General features: G+C 38.9%; 1 protein-coding gene and 1 long non-coding RNA gene across 6 annotated transcripts in view; both read left to right on the top strand.

Moving 5' to 3' along the window:
• The window catches only part of arhgef11 (Rho guanine nucleotide exchange factor (GEF) 11), a 209,432-nt gene that overhangs the window by 3,866 nt on the left and 179,516 nt on the right, over positions 1-26,050 (top strand). For 3 of the 5 annotated variants that reach the window (XM_039742341.1, XM_039742339.1, XM_039742342.1), the window contains one exon: positions 16,900-16,991. In XM_039742341.1, coding sequence (XP_039598275.1) covers positions 16,952-16,991 — 40 coding nt within the window. In that variant the 5' untranslated portion in view covers positions 16,900-16,951. Of the gene's footprint in view, positions 1-11,654; positions 11,710-16,899; positions 16,992-26,050 lie in introns of those variants that run through there. The other 2 variants (XM_039742340.1, XM_039742338.1) reach the window with 1 other exon arrangement.
• LOC120519170 lies at positions 6,218-7,284 on the top strand. Its single transcript, XR_005631404.1, has 2 exons — positions 6,218-6,611; positions 6,952-7,284. It is a non-coding gene; the product is annotated as an uncharacterized LOC120519170 (long non-coding RNA).

Here is a 26,050-nt window from a genome sequence, read left to right as displayed (position 1 = left end):
AATATGTTTTGTTAATTAAGAAGTATTACTGGCCAATTTCCAGTACTCCACATTAAAACAGGAAATCACACTCTGTTAAGCACAGTCAGTGGTACTCAAGGTATTACAAATGGACCATACAGTGCATCATGGCGCTATCACTGTCATCTCTACAGGACCAATATTCAAAATGGTACATTACCAAGGTAGCTGGATCAAGAAGGACTTCTCTCATTCTTTCTACAGCCAGTTTAAGTGGTTAAGATCTTGCAGGGGCATGCCTTGCCACAAATTCAAATATATAAAGACTGAGGGAACTTCATTTTCCTGTTAATATAAGCAACAAATGCTGTCAATTCCACAAAATTGTAAAATAGCCTTTCTATTATTTCTATACTTTTTATTATTAACTACTTAACAACTTTAACTCTAATGTGTATTATGTAATGACTTTAGTGTTTTTAAAAATTACATTTTTAATGTATATTTAATTTTATTGCCAGTATGGGCTGCTCACTGAGGTGCATTTCACTGTAATCCCCCTGTGTGTGTGTGAATATGTGATAAATAAAGTGTAAATCTCTAATCAATCCATAAATGCACGTTGAGAAATTTCAAATACTACAGTATTTCAAAATACTATGCAGACCCTGGCAGTGTGATGCAGAAGTAACTGCTCAATACTATCACTCTGCCTATACATTAGAGCATCTGTACCTACTGAACATTAATCTGATTGAAACTAAATGTATACTTGTAACTTGTGTTCACTTCGTGTCATTTAATTGCATACTACATGTGTGCTTAATCTCTCCCACAACAGCTGCCACGTCACTAGATGACTGAAACGTGTGCATGTATGATGATACTGACAGCAGCAAGCAGTATCTTTATGAAATAATACAATTCTTAAGCAAAATAAAGCAATCAAATTTTTTGTATGTTTTTGAATAAGCTTTCATACTGACATTAAAGATAGAGCTGCCAGGGAAGAGGAGAAGAGGAAGGCCTAAGAGAAGGTTTATCAATGTGGTGAGAGAGGTGGTGGGGGTGACAGAGCAAGATGCAGAGGACAGGAAGAGATGGAAGAAGACGATCCGCTGTGGCAACCCCTAATGGGAGCAGCCGAAAGAAAAAAGACTGAACATTACCTATAGCTTAGCAGAACATCAGTAATTTTAACACGAATAGTTCTTTTTTTTTCAGTTTATATTAAGGATGTGTAAGAAAAGGGAGGTGTGTGTGTGTGTGTGTGTGTATGTATGGAGTGTGGGGTGGGGGAGGAATGGGTTAAGGGTCCATTCTCCTTATGGAAAGATATATCTACTTATGCAAATTTCTTTGAATGCATTATGGGCTAACGCTGTATAACTGTGGAGTTGTATTGCATATATATTTTTTCCATTCTTTATTTCCCCATAGTGGCTAATTTTGTTGTGGATATATTATCCTATCTGGCATTGGAGGCTGATGCTACTGTATTTACATTTTTTTTGTACTAAATGTTAAATTTGGACTACCCACTGCCTTATTTTAAGAGGTACTGACTTCCTTTTCATTCCAGTAAACCTACATATTTTTAGCCCAGACTCTCTTCCTTCTTTTATTAACATACTAAACATCTGAAAGCAGATGACGCTTTTTTTAAAAAAAAACCACCCTACCTGCACAGACATTTATCTTGTACATCTCTTGCATTGCTGTTTGTGGTATTTATTATTTTTGTTACTACAACATGGGCATTTGCAGTGTAGCAATTTATGAAAAGTCAAGAAAGGACATGGTTGTGACACACATGCTGATGAAGTGATTAAGTATTTAGAAACGCAATGCAAATCCAATTTTGTCCTCTGATATTATGCACTTCAATTCCAAGCCCTGCTGCAATACATAAAATGCTAAACGCAAATTTGAATTATTTTGAACAGCCTGATGTATTTTCAATTTTCTATACAAAAAGGACTAGTATAGGTTTTCTCAAGCCTGGAAAATGTATTTCATCCTACTAGTTCTTCAGGCTACCAAAAACCTTTGCCTTAAACACCATCTCTGTTTTCATGTTTCCATGTCTCTTTCTGCTCACACTCCTCTACCTTCCTTCCTTCATTTGAGCCTTTGCAACAATATTTCCTTAAGCCTTGATTTATCTCTGGCCATAAAATGGCTTACTTCAGCTAGGGTCTTGAATCACTTCCAAGATCATTGCTCTACCCTAGAACTCCCCTAGTGGTTCCGGGTGTTCCTCCATTAAAAATGTCCCTGATTACATTTTGCAAGCACCGTACATGCTGCTTGATTTGTTAGGTGGACAGCATTCTAATTTAAAACTGTGTGTAGATGCACCTTTTGCATTTACTCCCTTTTACATTCACGTCCTGATCTCATTTACTTCCGTCTAGCGTCTTTCGGGAGCATTGGCAACTTGCAAGTTTTGACCTCTAGCTCCAGCATCACTATGTCATATTTTTGGGAAGGCATCAAACTAACATAATTTCGGACAAAAGTCTTTAAATACTTTTCAAACAGCCTAGGTGTTGTAATCATTCCTAACCATTACAATGATATTTAGTGTACTCCCAGAAGGGCCTAAAGTGGAGAAGGACAAACTGATTTTAAAAACCTACAGCACACTTTTAGCGCACAGACTTATTGTGTTTAACTGGAAGAATCCTAACTCACTTTTTATACCTTTAGTGAGTAACTGATATTATAGATTATTTGAAAATGGAGGGGGGTTGGTCTAGGTTCTTGCATAGAGAATCTGGTGTGTATTTTTTCCATCTTAAGGTTGATATTGAAGTTTTGTTGTATATGATTTGCAAATTTTATCCGAATGATTGTACACTGTTACTTTCTTGAAGTAAAATTTAAAGAAAGTGCAATGGCTGACTCGCCTCTTTATCATTGCTTTTGAGCTCGGATAAATAATTAAACAGAAAGTAAATGCTCCTTGCAACCTAACCTGTGTTTAAGCTAATACTGCACCCATCTACATTCTTAGCTTGCATTCCTGAAAGTTCAACAATAAGCCTCTCATAGGGTACTTTTTTGGAAAAAAAAAAGTTGTTTGAATGCCAAGATGATATCTTTTACTGTTCTGTGATTAAAAAAGGTTTTGTTGCTTCCTTGTAAAACTCCAATATGTCACGGAAACACTACCTTACCCTGACTGAACCAGTCTTGAATGTAAGCTAACATGCAAGTCCTGGAAATTTTTCTCTCTCTCTCGTACTGATTTTGAGATGTACAGTGGCCTCCATAATGTTTGGGACAAAGACACATTTTTCTTTGAGTGACTCCTCTGCTCCATTGTTAAACATAATTGAAGCACATGTTGCAGACTTTCAGTTAAGGGTATTTGCTTATTTTTTGAGTCACAACATGTAGAAATGACATTACTTTTTCTTCATGGTCCCCCAATTTCAGGGGAACCATAATGTTTAGGACTGTTGGTGTGTCAGGTGTTTGTGGGTTTCATTAGTGCAGGTGTAAGATACCTCGGCTTGCTGCTATCCTTTTGGAGTCTGCAGTTACCATTGTTCAACGTGAGGACCAGAACTGTGCCATTGAAAGTCAAAGAAGCCATTATGAGGCTGAACAATGAGAATAAAGCTATTGGAGACCTCAATAAAACCTTCGGATGACCTAAATCAACTGTCTGGAATATCATTAAGAAGAATGAACACACTTGTGAGCTCAGTAATTGCAAAGGGACTGGTAGACCAAGGAAGACCTGCACTGCTGATGACAGAAGAAATCTCTTTATAGTAAAGAAACACCCAAACACCTGTGCAGACGGATTAGAGACAATCTTCAGGAGGCAGATGTGGATGTGTCGGAGATGATTATCAGCAGAAGACTTCATGAACAGAAATACAGGGGGCACACTGCAAGATGCACATCTCAAATGAGCCACAAAAACAGGATGGCTAGATTACAGTTTGTGAAAAAGGATTTAAAACAGCCTGCAAAATTATGACAAAAGGTCTTGTGGACAGACAAGACAAAGATTAGCCTGCATCACAGTTGATGGCAAGAGCAAAGTGTGGAGACAAAAAGGAACTGCCTAAGATTGAAAGCAGACCACCTCATCTGTTAAACATGATGATGGAGGTGTAATGGCTTGGGCATGTATGGCTGCCACAGGTCTGGGCACACTTCACTTCATTGATGATAAAACTGCTGATGGCAGTTGCACAATGAATTCTGAGGTGTATAGAAACATCTGATCTGCTCAAGTTCCAGTAAATGTCGCCAAATAAGAGAATGATCCCAAACATACTGCTAAGGCAACACAGGAGTTTTTCAAAGCAAAAACATGGAAAATTCTTGAATGACCAAGCCAGTCACCCAGTTTAAATGCAACTGAGCAGGCCTTCCATATGCTGAAAAGAAAACTTATACTGTATGGGCAAACAGGGGCAGAAGAAGGTTAAATTATAGTCTTAGCAGAGCATCACCAGAGAAGACCCTCGGCACCTGGAGATGTCTTTAAATCAGACTTCAACCAGTCATTCCATGCAAGAGATATGTGACAGAGAAAAAAATATGACGGCTTTAATATACCAGCAATTGCTGTGTCCCAAAGATTGTAGTGCCCTGAAATGCGGGGACTATGTAGAAAAAATGTTTTAATTTCTGTTTACATTGTCTGACTGAAATGTTTGCAAATACCATTAAATAAACATCTGCAATGTGCACTTTTATCACATCTGAATTGTTTTATTTGTAAATTTAAACTGTGGAGCAGTAGGGGAAAAAATCAAGAAAAAAATTTGCCCTTGTCCCAAACTTTATGGAGGGCACTGTATATTAAAAATAAGTTGGCTGTAGATACCAGAATCAATATTAGAACCATTTTGACAAGAACAGGACCTCCAGACCAACTAGCTTGTCTGTCATATTCACCTAGGTCAGGGGTTCTTATTTTAGGCAGTACGAAAATGAGGAAGGCTGCTTTGTGATTTGCCAAAATTGAGCAAGGTGCGATGTCTGACTTAATGTGGCACAATTGGTGTCTTTTCAGTGTGCTGTCACTTGCAGGTCATTTTATTAGCTAGTGCTTCTGTTCTGGGATATGAACAATCGAGCATTGTGCATGAATTTGTCACTTGTGAATGAGTTGCAGAAATGTGTGTTCTTCCGGGTTCCTTGCTGCAGGAGAAGTGTGTATTTTTTAGAGAATGAAATTTGAACCTCCGTGATCCATAGAGAAGGAGGGTGAGGTCTGATGTTGATTGCTGTGCAAACCCTGATTGTGAAACATCACTGATTTTGAAGTTTGGTTGAAATTTGTACTGGGGGATAAGGGGGACTGAATTGAAAGCAACACCTGCTGCTTACACTCCGTCCATCTCTCCTGCTGGCTACTCTGTCAGTAGTGCAACAATTTTAGCTGTGTGTCACATCTGTTTTTGAACTACATGTTTTTCTGTCCTCTGCATCTTACTCTGTCACACCCATCACCTGCATGTCCTCTTTCACCACATCCATAAACCTCCTCTTAGGCCTTCCTCTTCTCCTCGTGCCGGGCAGCTCTACCCTTAGCACCCTTCTCCTAATATACTGAGCATCTCTCCTCTCCACATGTCCAAACCAACACATTCTCGCCTCTCTGACTTTGTCTCCCAACCGTCCAACTTGAGCCAACCCTCTAATGTACTCATTTCTAATCCTGTCCATCCTTGTCACACCCAGTGCAAATCTTAGCATCTTTAACTCTGCCACCTTCCGCTCTGTCTCCTGCTTTCTGGTCAGTGCCACTGTCTCCAACCCATATAACATAGCTGGTCTCACTAACCTCCTGTAGATCTTCCATTTCATTCTTGCTGATACCCGTCGGTCACAAATCACTCCTGACACTCTTCTCCACCCTGTCTGCACTCTTTTTCACCTCTCTTCCACAATCCCCATTACTCTGTACTGTTGATCCCAAGTATTTAAACTCATCCACCTTCTCCAACTCTATTCCTTGCATCCTCACCATTCCCCAAAAAAAAAAGCTTTCTAACATATTCTTATGGAAGAATTTATTTTAAAGTACCTGTTGATATCCACTGTAGCATTGCCATTCATAATTTTAAACACTTCAATAATGTCACCTGTTAATCTTGGTTTGCTTAAACTGAAAAGGTTCAGCTCCTTCAGTCTCTCCTCATAGCTCATACTTTTGTAGGAAAAGTGAGAATTTAACTTGGTTAATTAATCAATTAGTTTTGCCTTCAGCAATGCCTGTAATTAGCATACAGTATATTCTAATAATTTGATAAGGCTCCTACTTTATTTGCCTTATCTTTCTCTGTTGTAGGATATGGTCTTCATCCATTAAACTTGTATCAGCATAACTTATAATACTGTACAACTTTTTGATAAACCCGAGAATTTCTAGAAATAACTGCATATACAGTCGTGGTCAAAAGTTTTAAGAATGTCACAAATATTTTCATAAAGTTCACTGCCTCAGTTTTTATGATGCCAATTTGCATCTACTCCAGAATGTGATCAGATGAATTGCAATTAATTGCCAAGTCCCTCTTTAACCTAACCCCAAAAAAAGTAATTTCTTACTGCATTTCAGCCCTGCCATAAAGGGACCTGCTGACATCATTTCAGTGATCCCCATGCTAACACAGGTGAGTGTTGACAAGGCTGGAGATCACTCTGTCATGATGGTTGAATTAGAATAGAGAGATTCAATTGTTGTGAAGAAGGCTTCAGGGCGCCCAAGAAAGTCCAGCAAGAGCCAGGAGCGTCTCCTGAAGTTGATTCAGCTGCGGGCACCACCAGTGCAGAGCTTGCTCGGGAATGGCAGCAGGCCGGTGTGAGTGAGGCGAAGACTTTCAGAGGATGGCCTGGTGGGCATCAAGAAGGGCAGCAAAGAAGCCAATATTCTGATATTCTGCAAAAGGTACATAAAATGGACTGCTGGGGTAAAGTCATTTTCTCTGACAAATCCCCTTTCTGATTGTTTAGGGCATCCGGAAAAAAGATTCTCCAAAGATGAAAAGGTGAATGGTGCTACCATCAGTCCCGTGTAATGTCAACAGTAAAGCATCCTGAGACCATTCATGTCATGTGGGGTTTCTTCTCAACCAAGAGAGTGGGCTCACTTACAACTTTGCCTAAGAATACAGCCATGAATAAAGAATGGGACTAAAACATCCTCCAAGAGCAACTTCTCCCAACCATCCAAGAACTGTGTGGTGACAAACGATGCCTTTTCCATTGATGGGAGCACCGTGCCATAAGGTAAAAGTGACAGCTAAGTGGCTCAGGGTACAAAACATTGAAATTTTTGGTCTATGGCCAGGAAACTCTCCGGACCTTAATCCCATTGAGAACTTGTGGTCAATCCTCAAGAGGCGGGTGGACAAACAAAACGCCCCAAACTCTGACAAACTCCAAGCATTGACTATGCAAGAATGGGCTGCTATCAGTCAGGATTTGGCACAGAAGTTGACTGCCAGCATGCCAGGGCAAACTGCAGAGGTCTTGGAAAAAGAAAGAATGGCCAAAACGGCAAATATTGACTCTTTGTATAAACTTAATGTAATTGTCAATAAAAGCCTTTGAAACTTATGAAATGCTTATACTTCTACTTCAGTATACCATAGAAAGATCTGACAAAAAGATCTAAAAACACTGAAGCAGCAAAGTTTGTGAAAACCAATACTTGGGTCAGTCTCAAAACATTTGGCCACGACTGTATTATTTTTGTAGGACAAACATATAACACAGAAGATGCTGGTTGTTTACTGGCTTTTTAGAGTTTTACTTTATTTTTGCACAGTTGAACAGTTTTAAGGTTTGTTGCTCCGGGTTTAAGTGGAAGTTTTTTCTTGTGTTGGAGTGCACCTTTCTCTTTGAGACATGGTTCTTTGTTCGTGGTGTGCTGTGCTGTGCATTTCTCAGTTAGGCTGCTATTTGCCATGTCCTCTGCAACTTCATATGGAAAAGCATTACTTTTTCTGGACCATGAGTTTAGATGCTGAAGTTCTTTTCTTGAAGCAATAGTTTGTTTTAGTCTTCTCAGACTGGACTTGGTTTCTTCTACACAGGTTGGCTTGGCAGAGTGAATCCCAGCTTTTGGCTCCTCAAAGAGAGAGTTGTTCATTAGCTGTTTTAGGTTTCAGAGTGTGCAGGAGGTCATTTCAGTGAGTGCTTGCAGCTTTTCCACCACTGGAGATAAGTGCAGCTAGTTTTTGAAGGAAGGTGTAGCCTCTCGTGGTTGTATTAAAGTCCCTTTCAATTACAAAATCGGTGCCTTATCGTAAATGTGTTATTTTAGGCATCACAATTGTTACTCATGAAATTATAGCTCTTTGTTTACACTTGGGTGTGCATTTGGATGCCTTCTGGTCTAAGAGGGGCCTCTGCAGATATGTTAGTTCAGCTCTAATCTATTTATTTATTTATTTATTTATTTATTTATTTAGATCAGATGAAGTACAGGCTGATACTGGTACGAACTGCAGTTCAGCCACTCTTTGGAATGTAGGATGGGGGAAGGTAAAGCTGGATTTCTTTATCCCTGTTAAATCTGCTGTCTTAACAGGTTTTTTTGTGCAAATAAAAACCTAGCAGAATGGGCAGTACCCACTCTGTCCTACATCTCTGTATGATCTCCTTTGGAATCTGTTTAGTGCTGCTACATTTTTTTTTTGGTAATATAGAGAGCAGGCTGTGCACAGTACTCCAGGTCAAGTCTCACTGTGCTTTACATTAAGCATAACCTCCCTTGTACTCCACACATTCTGATATGTAATCTAACATCCGATTAGTCTTCTTGATCTCTCTGTACACTATCATGATATAGAGAGTGGTGATGACTCTGTGACTCCTATGTCCTTCTCATAAGATGTATTGTCTTGATTTAGACCTCCCCTTGTGTATTGAAAAGCCTAGTTGCTTTTTCTATTTAACAGAATATCTGCTGCATTTCCAACTTTAGGATTTCACTTGCATCAGTTTCTGAAAAATGCAGTATTAAGGATATATCTTCATACAACAATAATATACTTGTATAGTCATTTGCTGCTTTTAGCATATCTGGACACATCCTTTTATTCTGGTCATGAATAACCATTCCATTCATAAATGGTGAAAAGGTAAGCAGTAAACCGTCAGAGGTTTACATTTAAATTTTAGATTAGCAAAACATGAAAAAAGGAAATTTTAGAATATGACAAATGGGCCTTCATCAGGAAACAACTAATAGATTACAACCTACAGATGTCTGCAGCAATTAAAGTAAATGTAAGCTTTGCAAGTTGAAACAATTTGCACAGGTGTCCAAACTTCTGTTGATTACTTAAAAAACGTCTGTCTTAAAGCAGAGTTGGAACCGACTGTTACTACATACTCTGAAGTACTACTTGGATGATATTCCAAGTGATAATGGCAAGAAAATTTAATTTAACAAATGAAATAAGACAGTGGTATTACTCTTAGAAGTGTAGTCCTTTCATTTAGGGAAATTGCAAACAAATCTAAGTGTCAGTGAGTCCAGTCATGTCCTACATAACCCAAAGGCAACTGGAAACTGGAAGAAACTCTGATAGGAAGAGATCTGGCAGAGCCAGAGTAACAACGCAATCAGAAGACAAGTTTCTGACGGTCATCAGCTTGTGTGATCACAGGCACCTCAGAGCATAACCGCTTAAAGCACAGCTCAACAGTGCAGGTTGAAAAAAGCAAGTCAGTGTCTACTGTGAAGAGGAGGCTTTGTGCTGCAGGTCTAACAGGGCGAGTGGCAGGAAAAAAGCCATTCATTGAAGGACAACATAGGGCCTTGAAACACCGGCTGTGGACTACTGTAGACTGGAAGAAGATCTTATGGACTGATTAATCCAAATTTGAAATCTTGGGTTTGTCATGCAAGATGTTTGTATGCTGTCAAGTTGATGAATGGATTGTTCCTCAGTGTGTGACACCAGCTGTCAAACATGGAGGAGGGAGTGTGATAGTCTGGAGGTCTTTTACTAGAGGCAGAGTTGGTGTCTTGCACAGATTGACTGGCACTCTAAATCAAAAAGGGTACCACAGTTTGTCTGTTGTATTGGTCAAATTGGCTGCTTTCATGAATAAAAAAAATTGAATAAAATTTGTATGCTTAATAATATCTTATTTTTTTATTTTCCATTGTGTATTTGTTTTATGTCTTGATTTCATGAAACGTTTAGAAATTAAACTGTGTGCATTTCCATAAAAACTGAGGTGTTCTAAAACTTTTGACAGGTAACATACGTGATAGGATGGCTATAACTAAAGCGTGCGTGTGTGTGTGTGTTTTGACTTTTTTTTTTAAATGATAGCATTCCTGCAGTGGTGCACTGAAATTTCCCCATCTCAAACTCAAAGCATTTCCACATGTTACAGCTGGTTTGTTTTGGATACCAACTCTCAATCCGTACTGTCGGTACTGTTTTTATTAAAAAAAAAAAAAAGCAAGTACTATTAAATTTTCAGATTTTATCTTCTCAAGTTGGTCCAAAGTATCAGTTTGTTTATCATCCGTAGTCCAAAGTATCCCACCCAATCCAGTGGCATAAATACAAAGTAAATCCTTGTCATTTGGCCCAAGGCATTCCAAGAATCCTCCTGAACAAGCTTACGGATACTCTTTTTTTTTTTTTTCCAGTGACAGTTTCCACTTCATAGGTCTTGTCAGTCCAGTTCCACACCCTCAACATGGTCGTTGCCTGTGTAGCACAACAGCTGAGCACTGCTATTTTCCGTGAGGGCGAAGGACAGTCTTAGATACACTGCTTGCTTGATGTCACTGTCTTCAGCAAGATTTATTTTGCCTTCGTTAGTACTATTGTGGGGTATTATTCCTTTTTTGGCATTCCCCTTAAACCATTTATAGTTATGGCTCCACCATTAGGACCAGTTTCTCGGACAACACGGCTGTAAGGTTTGCTGGGACACTAAAGCTCCTTCACCTCCACTAATAAGTTTTTTGGATATTCTAGGAAAAAAAAAATCATCTAAACAAAATACAGAAAATAATGGTTGGGCTTCCACCTGGAATTATAGTTATCGCAGTGTTTTTCTTTTTAATGATTTTAACTATTGATTACAGGTAAAGGCAACAAGTGACAAATCAAAAGACACCGTGGTTATGGATTCTTCACTAATCGGCTAATTGATTAAAAATAATTTACTTGATAATATACTAGTTATGATTGAAATGATAAATACACTAAATATGGAGAGAAAGGCAAAAGAAAGAATCATAGTTAAATAACCATAGTCTGGTAGTTTGGGATAATGTGTTGAGATAAAAACATATGGCTCATCCATGCCAGCAGGTTATTTAAAGGATTGCCCAGACATTTCACGGTCTTACAGGAACAAGTAGACCAAAACCACTTGGAACTAGTTATGCCATTAGAGCGGTGTTTCTCCGTTGAGTGCCTATTTGAGCAGGACCGAACATTCTGATGCAATGAACTACTTGTAACTTCTTTCATATGATTTAAAGAACTTTATTACAAAACATAGGTAAATTACAGAACATAATACTGTACAGTTGTTCAGCTTGGCATTTTGGAAGTTTGTTAGATTATGTCCTTTACTGTAAGTCTATGTGATTATATCCAAATAAAACGGTTAAGAAAATGTTGCTCCGTGTCCTGCACAACAACAATCATCTGAAACAAATCTCTTTACAGAATTAAAGCTGGAAGCGGGACAGACTAATGGAGCACCTACTTATTGTACACAAAGGTATGGCTGATCAACTGATACAGTACTTTAATGCAGGCATTATACCCAGTATGGGACTGAATGGGATTTTAGAGGTGGTAGCTATTAGTGAGACAAAAGATGAACTGTTTGACCACTTGAGCCCCTAAGATTTTTTTGGCATCAGAAGAGAGTTGTTTATTAGGAAATGGGCCTTATTCCATGGATGTGATATAGCAGAGAAGTTAATGTTGTGATCCTTTCTCGCTACATCTTTTGAAGATTAACAACATCACGCATTCTACTAAGTATCCTTCTCTAATCCTCTTAACAATACCAGAATTTCCCACCATTCTTAGCATTTTAATCAAAGTTGACATAGCATAACAACATTTTTGTTTGAAGTGCTGCAGAGGCTGTTTGCAATGCTTTTTAATAAATCTATCATTTTGTTTGGCTGTTACTATATCATTATTGAATGATGGCACATAGCATTTTGGAATAGAAACTTATTGTGAATAACTTGTTGATGGTGATGGACATGTTTTCAGACCTTTGTGGTGTTCTACCAGAATCATTGAGTTACCATGGTGTTTTGCAGAGTGCCCATAATGTGAAAGGTATAATCTAGGAAAAGAATAATTTTTAAATATCTATCTTGCTTTAAGTTGTAACCATTCGTCCCACCACACTGACACAAGACGATTGTTACCACTAACCTGTCCTAATTTGCGGCAGATGATGAAAAGGATAGGCCAACATCACACCCTTTAGAGCACCCCCGTACACACCTTATTTTAAAATGGTCAGTCAAACGTGATGCCGGAGCATTTATAGTCTGAGACAAAATAAAAGACTAGTGGTCAATATCCATAAACACAAGAGGAATATGTTACATCAAAGAAAAGATGGGAGAGAAAAAAAATCCCTTCCATCTGCCCATCCTCAACCCAAAATAACAGTTATATGTGGCGGTGCAAAAAATATATCTTTTTACAATAAGAATATCCCTCCCCCAGTTCCCCTTCCAGAGCTTATAAGTAAGTCCACAGTACCTGCTCCTGTGGGCAGCAGATGAAACGAAGAGAACTAATAGGTGCTGACTTCTAGCAGTGAAAAATCTTCATGGTAAAAGCTATACAGTCAGTCTGCGCTATGATAAAGAACAGTAAGGTTTTCAAAAAGCTCACCCGAGTCTGTGGGTAATAGTGGAACGCCCAATTCACCAGTCAAAATAGAATTACCGACTTCCACCTAACCATCAGGACTTTAGAAGCTCCAGGACTTTGTCTCATGGCCCAGGCAGATGCTGATCTGCTTCGTTCAAGCTTCCCCATCTTGTTCTTGGCTGCCTTCTCTCCCTGTTAACGGTGTGCTTTATGCAAATTGCTCCCCAAAAATGAATAAAATTAAACCGGAAGTCCCGCCTCTGGGGCACCACTGTCAATCTCAGTCTGTAAGTACAATCCCCACAAAACCCGATCAAGCAGAAAAATATATTTTTATTTATGTGGCAGCACTACAAAGTAAACTAATAGTTGTTGAAAATGTAGGTATGTGCAAAATTATATGTAAGCACAGTATTTTAAAGTTCTGTTAATGTTTTAATTTTACTAATAGCTGCGTTGTCCATGTATTCAAAACATTGGTCTAAATTTTACTTTATACTTGTCTGAGCTTGTGAGAATAGTAGTTTGACTGGAGATGTATGGCTGAATAACATAGGCTCACAGTGAAATGCAGCCATTTACTGTATAAGTGGTAATTTAATGGAATCGTGGGGGGAGTCCATTATAAATAAGTTGTGGGCATTTCATCTGCCACCAGCCTTCCCTTGGCAGACTGTCATTTACCTTCAGCAGATCAGATTTTTAAAAGCCCTTTCCGCCTCTGTAACAAGTTATTTTATCAATTACATTGTTAGTTAGATTATCCCTGAGAGATCCTTTAATTTTCATGAAAATCTGTACCGCCAGTTTTGAGAGATGCTGGAGCAAGCATACATTTATAAAAACACATACAAAGTCTGCTTTATTTATGTAGATCGAACCGTGTTTTATGGCTTTGTCTAGGTATTATTGCACAATTCTGGTGAAAATTTAAAGTTGAGTAATATTCTTGCATTTAGGCTGAATCAAATCGGTTGCCTCAATTTACTTTGAGATATATCCGCTATAGGGTAACAGCTAAAGGATAGTAGAGTACGGCAAAACAACAAGGATGAAGAGGTTGACTATGGTATTGTTATAGATGGTAGTTATACTTATGATGTAAAGTTGCTAACTGAATAACTCCAGAATCAATGTGGTGACACCCAGAGTAACTTGGGGGGTCGGGGGGGAGATATGTTGGGGCATGACCACAATACTGTGGAAAATGCTTAATCTGAAAGAAAAACGAACATTTAATGGAATGTGTGGAATCTTACCTGGATTGCCATCTTGAAAGGCAAGAGTACTAACCATTACACTGCCAACACAACCTGTTTGATGCTGTTTCTCTGATTTACAGTGTAGAACTTCATGCCATTCATCAGAACCACAAGCCACTCTTGCAATATCCTAGTGGGATCTGTGGTTTTTATGGGGTAATGGATGGGGGAGATAGGAGACTGAAAATTAGACTTATTATGAGGAATATCTGTGTGCTAAATTTCAAGTCAAAAGTCATGCATAAGGAACAAAGAAATAAACTGAAATCATTCTTTTTGCTACAGAAAGGGAAGAATGTGTATGAACTTAATGAACAGTTGTTTTTCAGCAGTCTAGTCTCTGAATTGCCTGGACATTAGGTAGCAGCAGGTAGTTAGACAATCTGGGATTTACCAAGCATGAAAACTTCTATACTAGCATGTAGAGTACATTAATGGAAAATGCTGTCAGAAGGCAAGAGTAGCTGATATCTGCAAGTGGCAAGATGTATTCTTGGTCACTTTGGAGGAGATTAGCATCTTGCTGCCTATTACCAAGATTATTGAGAGAGCAAATGGCCTTTGTCTGCTTTTACCTAGGGTTGAAGAGGACATGAAATTGCAATGCCTCTGCTCACTGTTAGGTGGTAATTTCTTGATCCTTGATTTTCATTTTCTTTTTTTTTCTTCTTCTTCTTCCCTTTTTTTTTTTTTTAAAGCAAAAAATGTTTCAGTATAAAACATCTAGTGAGATACATGCTGTCATAATTGTTCTTGGCAGTTTTGATGCTAGGTTTACATTTTTTTCTTTTGTTTCTGTCTGCATTGAGCTCCTTCCTTTTGTCACTTTGCTGCATTGTGAAGTCTTACCAGGAAACAGGCTTCACTGTTTATTTATTGCTTCTATTAAGGCAATCTCCTTATTTCACTTTTGGTTGCAACATCAAATAATCACTGATGATGTTTACTTCCAACAATTGTAATCTCAGAGGTAGCTGCTGCTTTGATCATATTTTAGTCTGTGCATGTCAAAAAAAAAAAGTCTGGAAGCATTCATTTACTGAATCTAATCCATCTTGCCACACACAGATTGTTCCTGCTGACCGTTTGGGCAGTTTCTGTTGATGTCTATGTGCAGGGATTAAACACTCAAAAACAGTATGACTGTCCAAAGTGGAGTTAGGGTTTATTTTTTGTGTACTTTGGATATTGATGTAAGGTTGATCTCTAGATACAAGATAGGGACAAAAAATTGTAATTTACAGAGTCACTGCTTATCTGAATTGAATGTTATCTCTACATAAATAGAAGAGACATATTTCGTCAGTGAAAACAATCACACATCACAACATAAAAGATTGAAACAAAATAACTAAAGAAGGTCAGCAATCATAATTAGATAAAGAGAAACTAGTTAACAGCTAGTTCTAAACTGGCAATGTCTTGAAATACCAGGCAACACCAACCGACAAGTCAACATTGGTAGGCATTTTGCAAGCTGGTGAGCCTCTGTAGGGTAACTGAAATGCTACAAGTTTAGGTTGCTCGGAGGAAGGTTGATGGGATGACCCTTTTATCCATTGGAAGACAAGCTGGCTGTTTCAAGAATGTAATTTCTCTAATATTGAAGGCGTACAAAGAAACAACGTTTGTCAAGTCCCAATAATAAAATGGTCACCCACTTAAGATGAGTTCACTAGAAAATGGGCTGATATGGAAACTTTCAGTGTGTGATCAGTTCTGAATTGGTGAGCAATTCCAGTTGTGGTGTAGAACTGAACAGGGCAGGAATTTACTTTGATATATTGTGTCTTGTCTTCTGAAAAAATTGGAACTGAAGATCCACTCTGGCGTAACCAAGCTTCTTCTTAGCAAGAAGGACATAAAAGTTAGTATAAACTTTGCTGAGGACCATGTTATATGGAGTGAGGAGAACTGGTCTAAAGTTAATGGTGACTCAGTAATCAGTGACAAAAGCAAGTTTAATTTAGTTGGTTCAAATAGGAAGCATCATGTTTGGCATTGAATTGGGGAAAGACTGAACCCATAGTGTTTGGTGGAGGAAGCATCATGGTGTGGGGGATGTTTTCTGCAGCACGAGTTGTGCCTCTCATACAGCTGCTTGGCAAGGTGAATGTTACCATTCAGCAACATGTAGTTCCATCTCGGCGAGCATCACCTAATCAGCCAGCCATTTTTGTGCATGACAATATCCCTTCCCTCACTGCGAAATGGATTAGCAATTCTGGCCAGCCCAGAGTCCTGATCTGATCTAAAACCAATTGAGAATCTCTGGAAGGTAAATGGCAATGAAACCTGAGAAGCTCGCTATAGTGACTAAATTATGCAAGAAGCTGGAAGACAAGTGGAACAAAATTGAGTCAGAGCAATGCAAGTAATCAGATGACCAAAGTCATTGACAGTAAGGGCCTCCACACTTCCTACTAAATTTTGACATCTGTAATCCTCAGAAAGCTTTTTAGTTATTGCGGGCTTCTTTTGCAATAGTAACAGTTACCTAATTTTGATCACTGTAGTTTTTGAAAATGAAATTGTTTTTGACTGAATTTGTTTTGTCTTGGTTGTTTCCTAAGACATTCTAGTAGAACAATAATCATACAGCTTCTATGACTTTCAATTCTGAGCAGTGACAATCACTAATACTTGAAATAAAAAATTTTTTTGTAATTTTGATCACTATCGTGTACCAAATTTAGCGATACAAATAGGTTTTGATAAAATGATATCCTAATGTGAGTGAAAAATGTTTAAATTGCTTTTTTTTTTTATAAAAGTATATATTTTTTATTTTTTATAATTAGGTTGACCAGTCATTGGGAATTGGACATTGACCATACAAGCTCTGCCAATGAGATGGAGCTGTCCCAGGCAGACTACCCAAATGAGAATGCAGGTGAGAAGAAACCAGATTAAATAACAAGTAAATAGGACATGTGAAAAGTATCCTTTAAATGGAAAACTTTGCATAATATTTTAGTATCTTGACCAAACATGCTAGCATATGGCAGTGTAGACCCTCTTTTGGGACGTAGAATGTCACTGCCTGTAACAAACAACATACCTGGCACTACATCAAGTCTGTCTTGGAGTGAGCAAAGCATTCTGGCATGGTTGTTTTATCTACTGTCCTGTCAGTTATTTTCACTGTCATGGTGTTCGGGTTTGGCGGAGGCATGAAGAAAATCAATTTTGGACACCTGAGGTTTATATCTCTGTTTGTAGGTGATATTGATGTTTTGGCTTAATTGGACTGTGGTCTTTGATGCATTCTGAAGGTGCATGTGAACGCGTGAGACACTGTGAATGAAAATCCACTTTTAAGTCAGAAAACGGTGGTTTGCTCTATGCAGTTTAGGAAAATGTTGCCCATCTTGAGGAGATCAAATTCTTTGGACTCTTATTCACTAGTAGCAACAGAAATCTTCACTGCACAAAACAAAAAGGACTGCTTTATTTGAGTTTCTTGCAGTGACAATATAAGGAAACATAAACATTAGTATAATTAAAATTAAGAGTAGTTTTAATGAAAAAAGCCCAACATAGCTTATCAATCAGTGTTTTACAAAATACATCAATTGGGATTTGAAGGTCCTCATAATAGTACTATCTATTTGGTAACATATTCCACATACTGTCTGTGCACTTGTTTGTGCTGTTATATATGGACAATTCATTTTCAACTTATACAGTATATATATATATATATATATATATATATATATATATATATATATATATATATATATATATATATAAAACATCCACCATGCTAATTCGCTTCATAATTTTGAACACTTATTTCATGTGTTCTGTTCTGCTTGCTTAAACTTCTTCTTTTTTTTTGTACCTTATATCATGGAGTCTAGGAATGAGTGTAATGGCTGTTCTCTTGAATTACTATAGGGCAGTAGTTTTTAAACCTTTTTTTCTTTAAATTGCATTTCTTTGTGTCCTGTAATTGCTGTAGAACTGTGCACAATCATCATCCAGGGTCAGGGGGTTCTTCCCCATTGGAGAATCAATGGCAATCATGGGGTGGAGTTTTCCCCTTGCAAGTGGTGACTGATTGCTAGACTTTATGCAAACAGTTCTAGACCCTTTGTCATTCAGTACAATTGTAATTCATCACTCTGCACAAACCAAAGATCAGACGTAGTTTATAATTGCTCTATAGCAGTATTACTTTATTAATGTAGAGAGCAGAACTTCAAAGAATATTTCATGTGAGGCCTAACTAGTGTGTTGTTTATCTTAAGAACAACCTCCCCTGATTTTCTTGACATAATGTGTGCTTTGTAAGTCAAAAAAAGAAAAGAAGGGTGGGCGTCCCTTCCTGTCATTCAGATTATATTTACACAGATCCCCAGTAGAGGATTGGGTGTCGTAGTGCTTGGAAACCTAGACCAGCAGAGATGAGATGTTATCCACAAAGACACACACACAAATCAAACATAAACAATCCAATAACAGAGCAGGAGTACAGCAGATGGCTGGCCACATACACCTGCACCATCTTGCACATTCAAGTAGACTAATTGGGAAAGCCAGATAGTTGAAAATCTGAGGAAGTGGTATGTAACAGATTCAAGAGGAGCTAATGTGGACTATTATTAGCCCCTGGTTTAAAAAAAAAAAATAAAAAAAAAATATTGTATACAGAAAAGTAGTACATTAGAGGGTCAGCTCAAGTTACACAGTTGGGAGACAAAGTCAGAGATGCGAGATTGCGATGGTTTGGACATGTGCAGAGGAGAGATCCTGGATATATATTGGGAGAAGGATGCTAAGGATAGAGCTGCCACAGAAGAGGAAAAGAGGAATACCTAAGCGAAGGTTTATGGATATGGTGAAAGAGGAGATGAAGGTGATGGGTGTGACAGAACAAGATACAGAGGACAGAACAATATGGAAGAAGATGATCTGCTGTAGCAACTCCTAATAGGAGCAGCCAAAAGAAGTAGACAGAAAAGCAGTCAGTTAGATAATACCTCTGAAACATCTGATTAACTGATACCACTATAACCAATGTCCATTATCTTAGCAAATTTCCCAGGCAAACTTGGATAACACAGCTGATTCTATAGTGGCATGCAAAAGTTTGGGCACTGTAGCTACGTTTGTCCAAAATTTAACGAAGTCCTACAGCTTTTAGCTTCCTTCCTTCATAGAACAGTTCAGGATATAGTATGATGTGTATTAACATAATTTCACAATCCAAGCATCTTAGCTTTAAAAGTTTCAGTAAAATTCAAACCAAAACAGTTCACACAAAAATAGACAAAAAATGTATATTACAAAGAAAAGTTGTTGTTTAAAGAAAGTTATGTTTTAAGGCTTGCTTATATTGTTTCATTTCTCTCAAAGTTTGCTCATATAGTCATATTACATGTAGAAATATTAGGAGATGATTTAAACGTTCAGAAAACTTTTTTATGCTAATGTCCTATTTGTAAACTAATCTATTTTCAGATTAGCTTAATTAACACTCTGTTTTACAGGTATAGCTGAGAAAGTTCAATTTCATGTTAACTTATTGTGGTAAAAGATAATACCATAATCTATGTAACTATAAGAAACTGGTATTCTGTTCAGATTAAGCAAACACTTGTGTAAATTTTGCATTAACATTAAATTTCTAAGATTAGCTCTTACAGGCACCCTTGCTTAAAATGTCTGTTACTGTGAATAGTTAAGGTAGCAGAAGGTGAGCTGATCATCAAAAGGCATAAATTTAAAGTTAACACATTTCTTTAATATTTTAATCAAGGTTATGTTTTTATTTCCATCATTCACAGGTACAAAATACAAAAAAAAAAGAAAAGTAATAAGACCCCCTTTTGCAAGTCTCATAGCTTGTAGACACTTTCTGTAGCTAGCTTTGGCCCTTTCAGTTCTTTCTTGGGGTATTTTTTGCCCATTTGTCCTTCCAAAAGACTTCTAATTCTGCAAGATTCTTGGTCCGTCTTCCGCGCAGTGCACTTTTGAGATCTATTCACAGATTTTCATTGATGTTTAGGTCGGGGAGACTATAAGGGCCATGGCCTCCTGAGGTATTCCATTGTTGATTTTGAGGTGTGTTTCAGATCATTATCTTGCCGTATAACCCATCCTGTTTTTTATTTCCATTTTTTCTCAGATGGTGTGATGTTGGCTTCCAAAATTTGCTGATATTTATTTGAATCCATTTTTCCTTCTACTAATGACATGTTCCTTATGCCACTGGCAGCAACACAAGCCCAAAACCTGAACGATCCACTGCCATGCTTTAATAGTTGCTCTTTTCCTGAAAATTGCCCCCCTTTTTTTCGCACCAACCATACCTTTGCACATTATGGTCAAAAAGTTTTATTTTGAATTCATCAGTCCTCATGACTTGTTTCAAAAATGCATCAGGCTTGTTTAGATGTTCATTTGCAAACCTCAGGTGCTGGATTTTGTGGCTAGGACACAAAAAAGGTTTTCTTTTGCTGACTCTACCGTGAAGGTCATATTTGTTCAGGTGTGCCTGCACAGTAGAACATTGCACCACTACTCCAGAGTCTGCTAAATGTTCCTGTTGGTCTTGTGCAGTAAAGAGGTTTTTAGTTGCCTTTCTAGCAATCCAATAAGCATTTCTTTCAGAAAGTCTATTTGGTTTTCCAGACCTAAACTTGACCATCATCGTCGCTGTCAACTGCCGTTTCTTAATAACATGACGAACTAAGGAGACCACTACCTGAAAACGTTTTGCTATCTTTTGTAGCTTTCACCTGCTTTAGGAGCATTCATACTTTTACTTTTCAGAGTGCTAGGTAGCTGCTTAGAGGATCCCATGGCTATTGATTGTTGGGGTGGTGTTTTAGGAATTTGAGAATTTATACTGATTTGCAAATTGCAAAGAAACCTAATCATGCGGCGCCCACAGTTTTTTATAATGCTGTTTTCTTTTATTCACTGTCCAATTATATAAAACAAAAACAATACACTTTCATAAAATACTGAATAGAAATGTGTCATCTTTAACTTTATGGATTTTGGTGATCAGTTAATCTTCTGCTCACTTAACTATTCTAAATAACAGACATTTTAAGTGAGCGTGCCCAACCTTTTGCATACCACTGTATATCATTCATTTATTGCTTTAGTTTACTATACACTAGCTTGTTAGGTTGATTGGTGATTCCTAAATTAGCTTACCTGAGTTTTAGAGCTCATTGGTACACATACTCAAACTGAAATGAGCTGTCTATGGTTGGGTCTTGCATTGTGTTCAATGCTACTAGGGTAGACTCTATCAATCTCCCTCACACCTTCCCTTCCAGGTCCCTGAAATGGATTAAGCAGTTTGAGGATGTTTGTTATTCCCACTGAGCCTATTATTGACAACTAGCCAACCCGCGGCGTAGCATACGCAGCATAATCAGGCCGCTTTTTAAATGATTTTTAAGCACAGAGGAAAAAATAAACATTTGAAAAATCTGTAATTTAATAAACCACCAAGAAAAGTAACATTGCAGCAATGCACGCTACGAACCAACATACAATTGTCCGTGACTGAAAACCGGAGGAGCACCGTCGCACTTTCTCCTTCCAAAGCGAAGGACGGGGTTGAACGGTGCTCGTTCAGTACGCACTGCCCGCTTATATGCCCGCCCCCAACTCCCTACCTGAGTCGCTTTCGTCTGTGTACAGTCCACACGCACCTGTGAGTCACGTTGACTGTTAATTTTCCAAACACCGCCTCAGTCGGTTTCCACGTTGATTTTTCATTGTTCTTTGCGGTCCCGGCTGCTTTTTTTTTTAATATATAATCCACCAAGTCACCCGACCATGGGGGGCTTTACAAAGGGTAGGGACGTAAGCAGTGCGAGCGTATGACCCGCACGTACTGGGAATTTCTCCTTCGTGGGGAACAATTGGAAGCCTAGGTCTCCATCATGAATGGGGTTCAACGGCTTACCCACGCCGGGTAGACACACGTTGATCCATTCAGTGTAGCGCGCGTGCAGTACCGGACATACAAGTGCATCACAGACCTGTTAATGCTCAATCTCACGTGGCTGAAAGCCACTTGTCCCTCTAAGAATTTGGACGCCGACCGCTGTTGGGTCGTGTAACTATTTGGCAGGCGGGAGTCTCGTTCGTTTTCGGAAATAACCAGCCAAATCGCTCCACCATCTAAGACCTGCCATGCACCACCACCCACAGAATCGAGAAAGAGCTATCAATCTGTCAATCCTGTCCGTGTCCGGGCGAGGTTTCCTGTGTTGAGTCAAATGAAGCGAAAGGCTCCACACCTGGTGGTGCCCTTCCGTCAATTCCTTTAAGTTTCAGCTTTGTAACCATACTCCCCCCTGAACCCAAAGACTTTGGTTACCGGTTGGCTGCCCGCGGGTCATGGGAATGACGCCGGATCGCTTGTTGCGGGCCTGCATTGGTGAAGCAGGTGAGACGGTAATGAAACAGAGGCACAGGGCTTATTGGTTTTTAAAGACTGCTTCCTTCATTGGGTTTTAACCAATGCACGGAACGAACCAACACACAATCGTCCGTGCGGCGCTCGGGGTGGAACGGGAGGAGAGGAGAAGGACATCCACTCCGCTCCCTCCGTCATGCTAGTCTGCTGGTTTCTCGTTCAGTATACGCTGCCTGCTCATGTGCCCACCTCCAACTCGTCACTCGAGTCTTTGTACAGTCCAGATGCACCTGTGACTCACATAGACTTTTCATTGCTCTGTGCGGTTTTGGCTGCCTTTCTATATATAATCCACCAAGACACCCGACCACGGTGGGAGGGGGGTGTGTACAAAGTTCAGGAGTATCTAATAAGACGCATGTTTGTTGCGGATGCGAATTGCTGTATGTAGTGTGTAAAACAGTTTGCTATAGTGCACGCGGTCGTGCGTCGTAACCGAAAACTCGTTTTTAAAGACTGCTCACTTCATTGTGTTTTAACCTCAGTTGTAAAGGAACGTTTTAAGGATCCCATGGGATACCCCTCGCAAACAGTTTTACACGCCGCATATAGCGATTCACCTCCGCGAGAAACATGCCTCTATTAACAGTCAACATGGGTCGGAGCTGCATGTGACCTCTACAACAGACGAATATAAATGACGCCGGTTTTTCTGTGTTGTCACGTCCAAGTTGGTGGGTGTGGCTCTGTGAGTTGTCGTCGTATCCAATGGTCTTGGAGTTGGTGGGCGTGGCTCCTTCCTGCGTGCGCCATAGGTGTGTCACTTGTCGGCAGCTTAGTGAATCCACGCCCCTTCCGGCGTGCTTTCCATGGTTGTCTTGCCTTAGTGAATTATATATATACACTGTGTGCACAATTATTAGGCAAGTGAGTATTTTGACCATATCATCATTTTTAATGCGTATATTCCAACTCCAAGCTGTATTAACTTGAATGCTTATTGGATTTAAGCACGTCAGGTGATGTGTATTTGTGTAATGAGGGAGGGTGTGGCCTAAGGAGATCAACACCCTATATCAAGGTGTGCAGAATTATTAGGCAGCTAGTTTTCCTCAGGTAAAATGGGCCAAAAAAGAGATTTAACTGACTCTGAAAAGTCAAAAATTGTAAAAAGTCTTTCAGAGGGATGCAGCACTTTTGGAATTGCTAAGATATTGGTGTGTGATCACAGAACCATCAAACATTTTGTTGCAAATAGTCAACAGGGTCGCAAGAAACGTGTTGAGAACTAAAGACGCAAATTAGCTGCCAAAGATTTGAGAAGAATCAAACGTGAAGCTACCAGGAACCCATTATCCTCCAGTACTTTCATATTCCAGAGCTGCAACCTACCTGGAGTGCCCAGAAGTACAAGGTGTTCAGTGCTCAAAGACATGGCCAAGGTAAGGAGGGCTGAAACCCAACCACCACTGAACAAGAAACATAAGTTGAAACGTCAAAACTGGGCCAAGAAATATCTGAAGACAGATTTTTTTCAAAGGTTTTATGGACCGATGAGATGAGAGTGACTCTTGATGGATCAGTAATGGGCACAGAGCTCCACTCCAACGTGGAGGTGGGGTACTGGTATGAGCTGGTATTTTTAAAGATGAGCTAGTTGGACCTTTTTGCATTGAAGATGAACTCAAAATCAACTCCCAAACCTACTGCCAGTTTTTCGAAGACACTTTCTTCAAACAGTGATACAGGAAAAAGACCATGATTTTTATGCAGGCCAATGCTCCATCACTTGCATCGAAGTTCTCCACTGCGTGGCCAGCCAGTAAAGGCCTTAAAGATGAAGGAATAATGACATGGCCCCCCTTCCTCATCTGACCTAAACCCTATCGAGAACTTGTGGGCACTTCTTAAACGCTAGATTTACGGGGGAGAAAAACAATACACCTCTCTGAAGAGTGTCTGGGAGGCTGTAGTCACTGCTCCACAAAAAGCTGATCGTCAACAGATCAAGAAACTGACAGACTCCATGAATGGAAAGGCTTATGACTGTTATTGGAAAGAAGGGTGGCTATATTGGTCATTGATTGATTGATTTATTTTTTTTGAAATGTCAGAGATGTTTATTTGTAAATTTTGAGGTGTTTTTTTATTATTCTCACTATAACAGATGAAAACAATTATCATTTTTCCTTTAGTTGCATAATAAATCTGCACACTAATAGTTGCCTAATAATTGTGCGCACATATGTATTCCCCTGATGATGTTCACACTCACATTTCCGTTGTGAAACATTCAGGTTTCAGGTTTATTAACATTTTGGATTGACTGATAGCACTGTGTTTGTTCCATATTAAAATTAATCCTCAAAAATACAACTTGCCTAATAATTCTGCACTCCCTGTAGATATTCATTCATTTGATTCTGTAATATTTTAAATCTTTTTACAAAAATGACAATAATATACTACCTTTAGATTTACCCTAGTAGCTCTAGAGAAACATAAAACACAAGAAGGATTAGTAGCACTCTGGTTTCCTTTTGTATACTACAAAAAATTCTTAATGTAATTAACTGTTATTGGTGCTGGGTTCAAGGTATGAAATAGTCCATTGCAGTGCCCAGTCACACACACACACACACACACACACACACACACACACACCCACCCTGACACTTGCACTGACCAGGGCCAGTTTGGAATCATTAATTGACCTAACGTGCACATCTCTTGGGTAATGCTAGTGAGAAGCTAAATGGACATAGAGAGAATCTGCCAGCTCCACATGGACAGTGTATGGGCATAGAATTCAAATCCAGGATTCCGGTTCTTTAAAGCTGGACATAATGTATGTAGTGTGATTTTTGGCAGGATTTAAATGTTCTTAGTGTTAGACCCGAGCATCACTAGGTCTGTGAAAACAGTGCTAAAAGCATTAGTCTTGAGTTTCACTTGGGCAACAGTATAGACACTTCTTGCATAAGACTTGAGGATTACTCGGGCTATAAAAGTGCCAACTGCCAAGTGTTACTCTGGCAACAGTTTAGGCATGTCTTATGCAAGCGTCAGGCCCAAGAGTCACTGGGCAATGGTGTAGACATGTCTTCTCCTATCCTCATAATGGTGTCTCATAAGAAGTCCCTCTCATCTGGAGCGATGACAAGGTGAATCTGTCTTCAGGCAGTGACATTGAAATGGTCAGTTGAACTGAAAGTGATTCTGGTGAATCTGAAAGTGATGCTTTGTCACTTGCATATGTGCCGTTCTTATTTTTATTGCTATTATTATTCATTATTATTATTTGTATCATTATACTTTTTACACCTGTGTCATTGTGCTTGACGTGTTTTGCATTTTTGATAGTAGAAAGATGAGATTTAATGAAAATGTAATTTTTCAATCCAAAAAATGCATTGCTTTTTACATTTTTTTTTTTTGAGGAGAAAATGTAACTCTAAGGAGCTAAAGCCCTATTTCCAGTCGCTGACTGGTGTTCATATAAAGGTTTGAATTTCTGCTTTATCGGCTACCATTTTACGTACAGCATGAGAGAGGTT

The sequence above is a fragment of the Polypterus senegalus genome, chromosome 18 (assembly GCF_016835505.1).
Source record: "Polypterus senegalus isolate Bchr_013 chromosome 18, ASM1683550v1, whole genome shotgun sequence".
Lineage (NCBI taxonomy): Eukaryota > Metazoa > Chordata > Cladistia > Polypteriformes > Polypteridae > Polypterus > Polypterus senegalus.
Note: the sequence above shows the minus strand (reverse complement) of the source record. Positions and strands in the feature narration are given on the sequence as shown.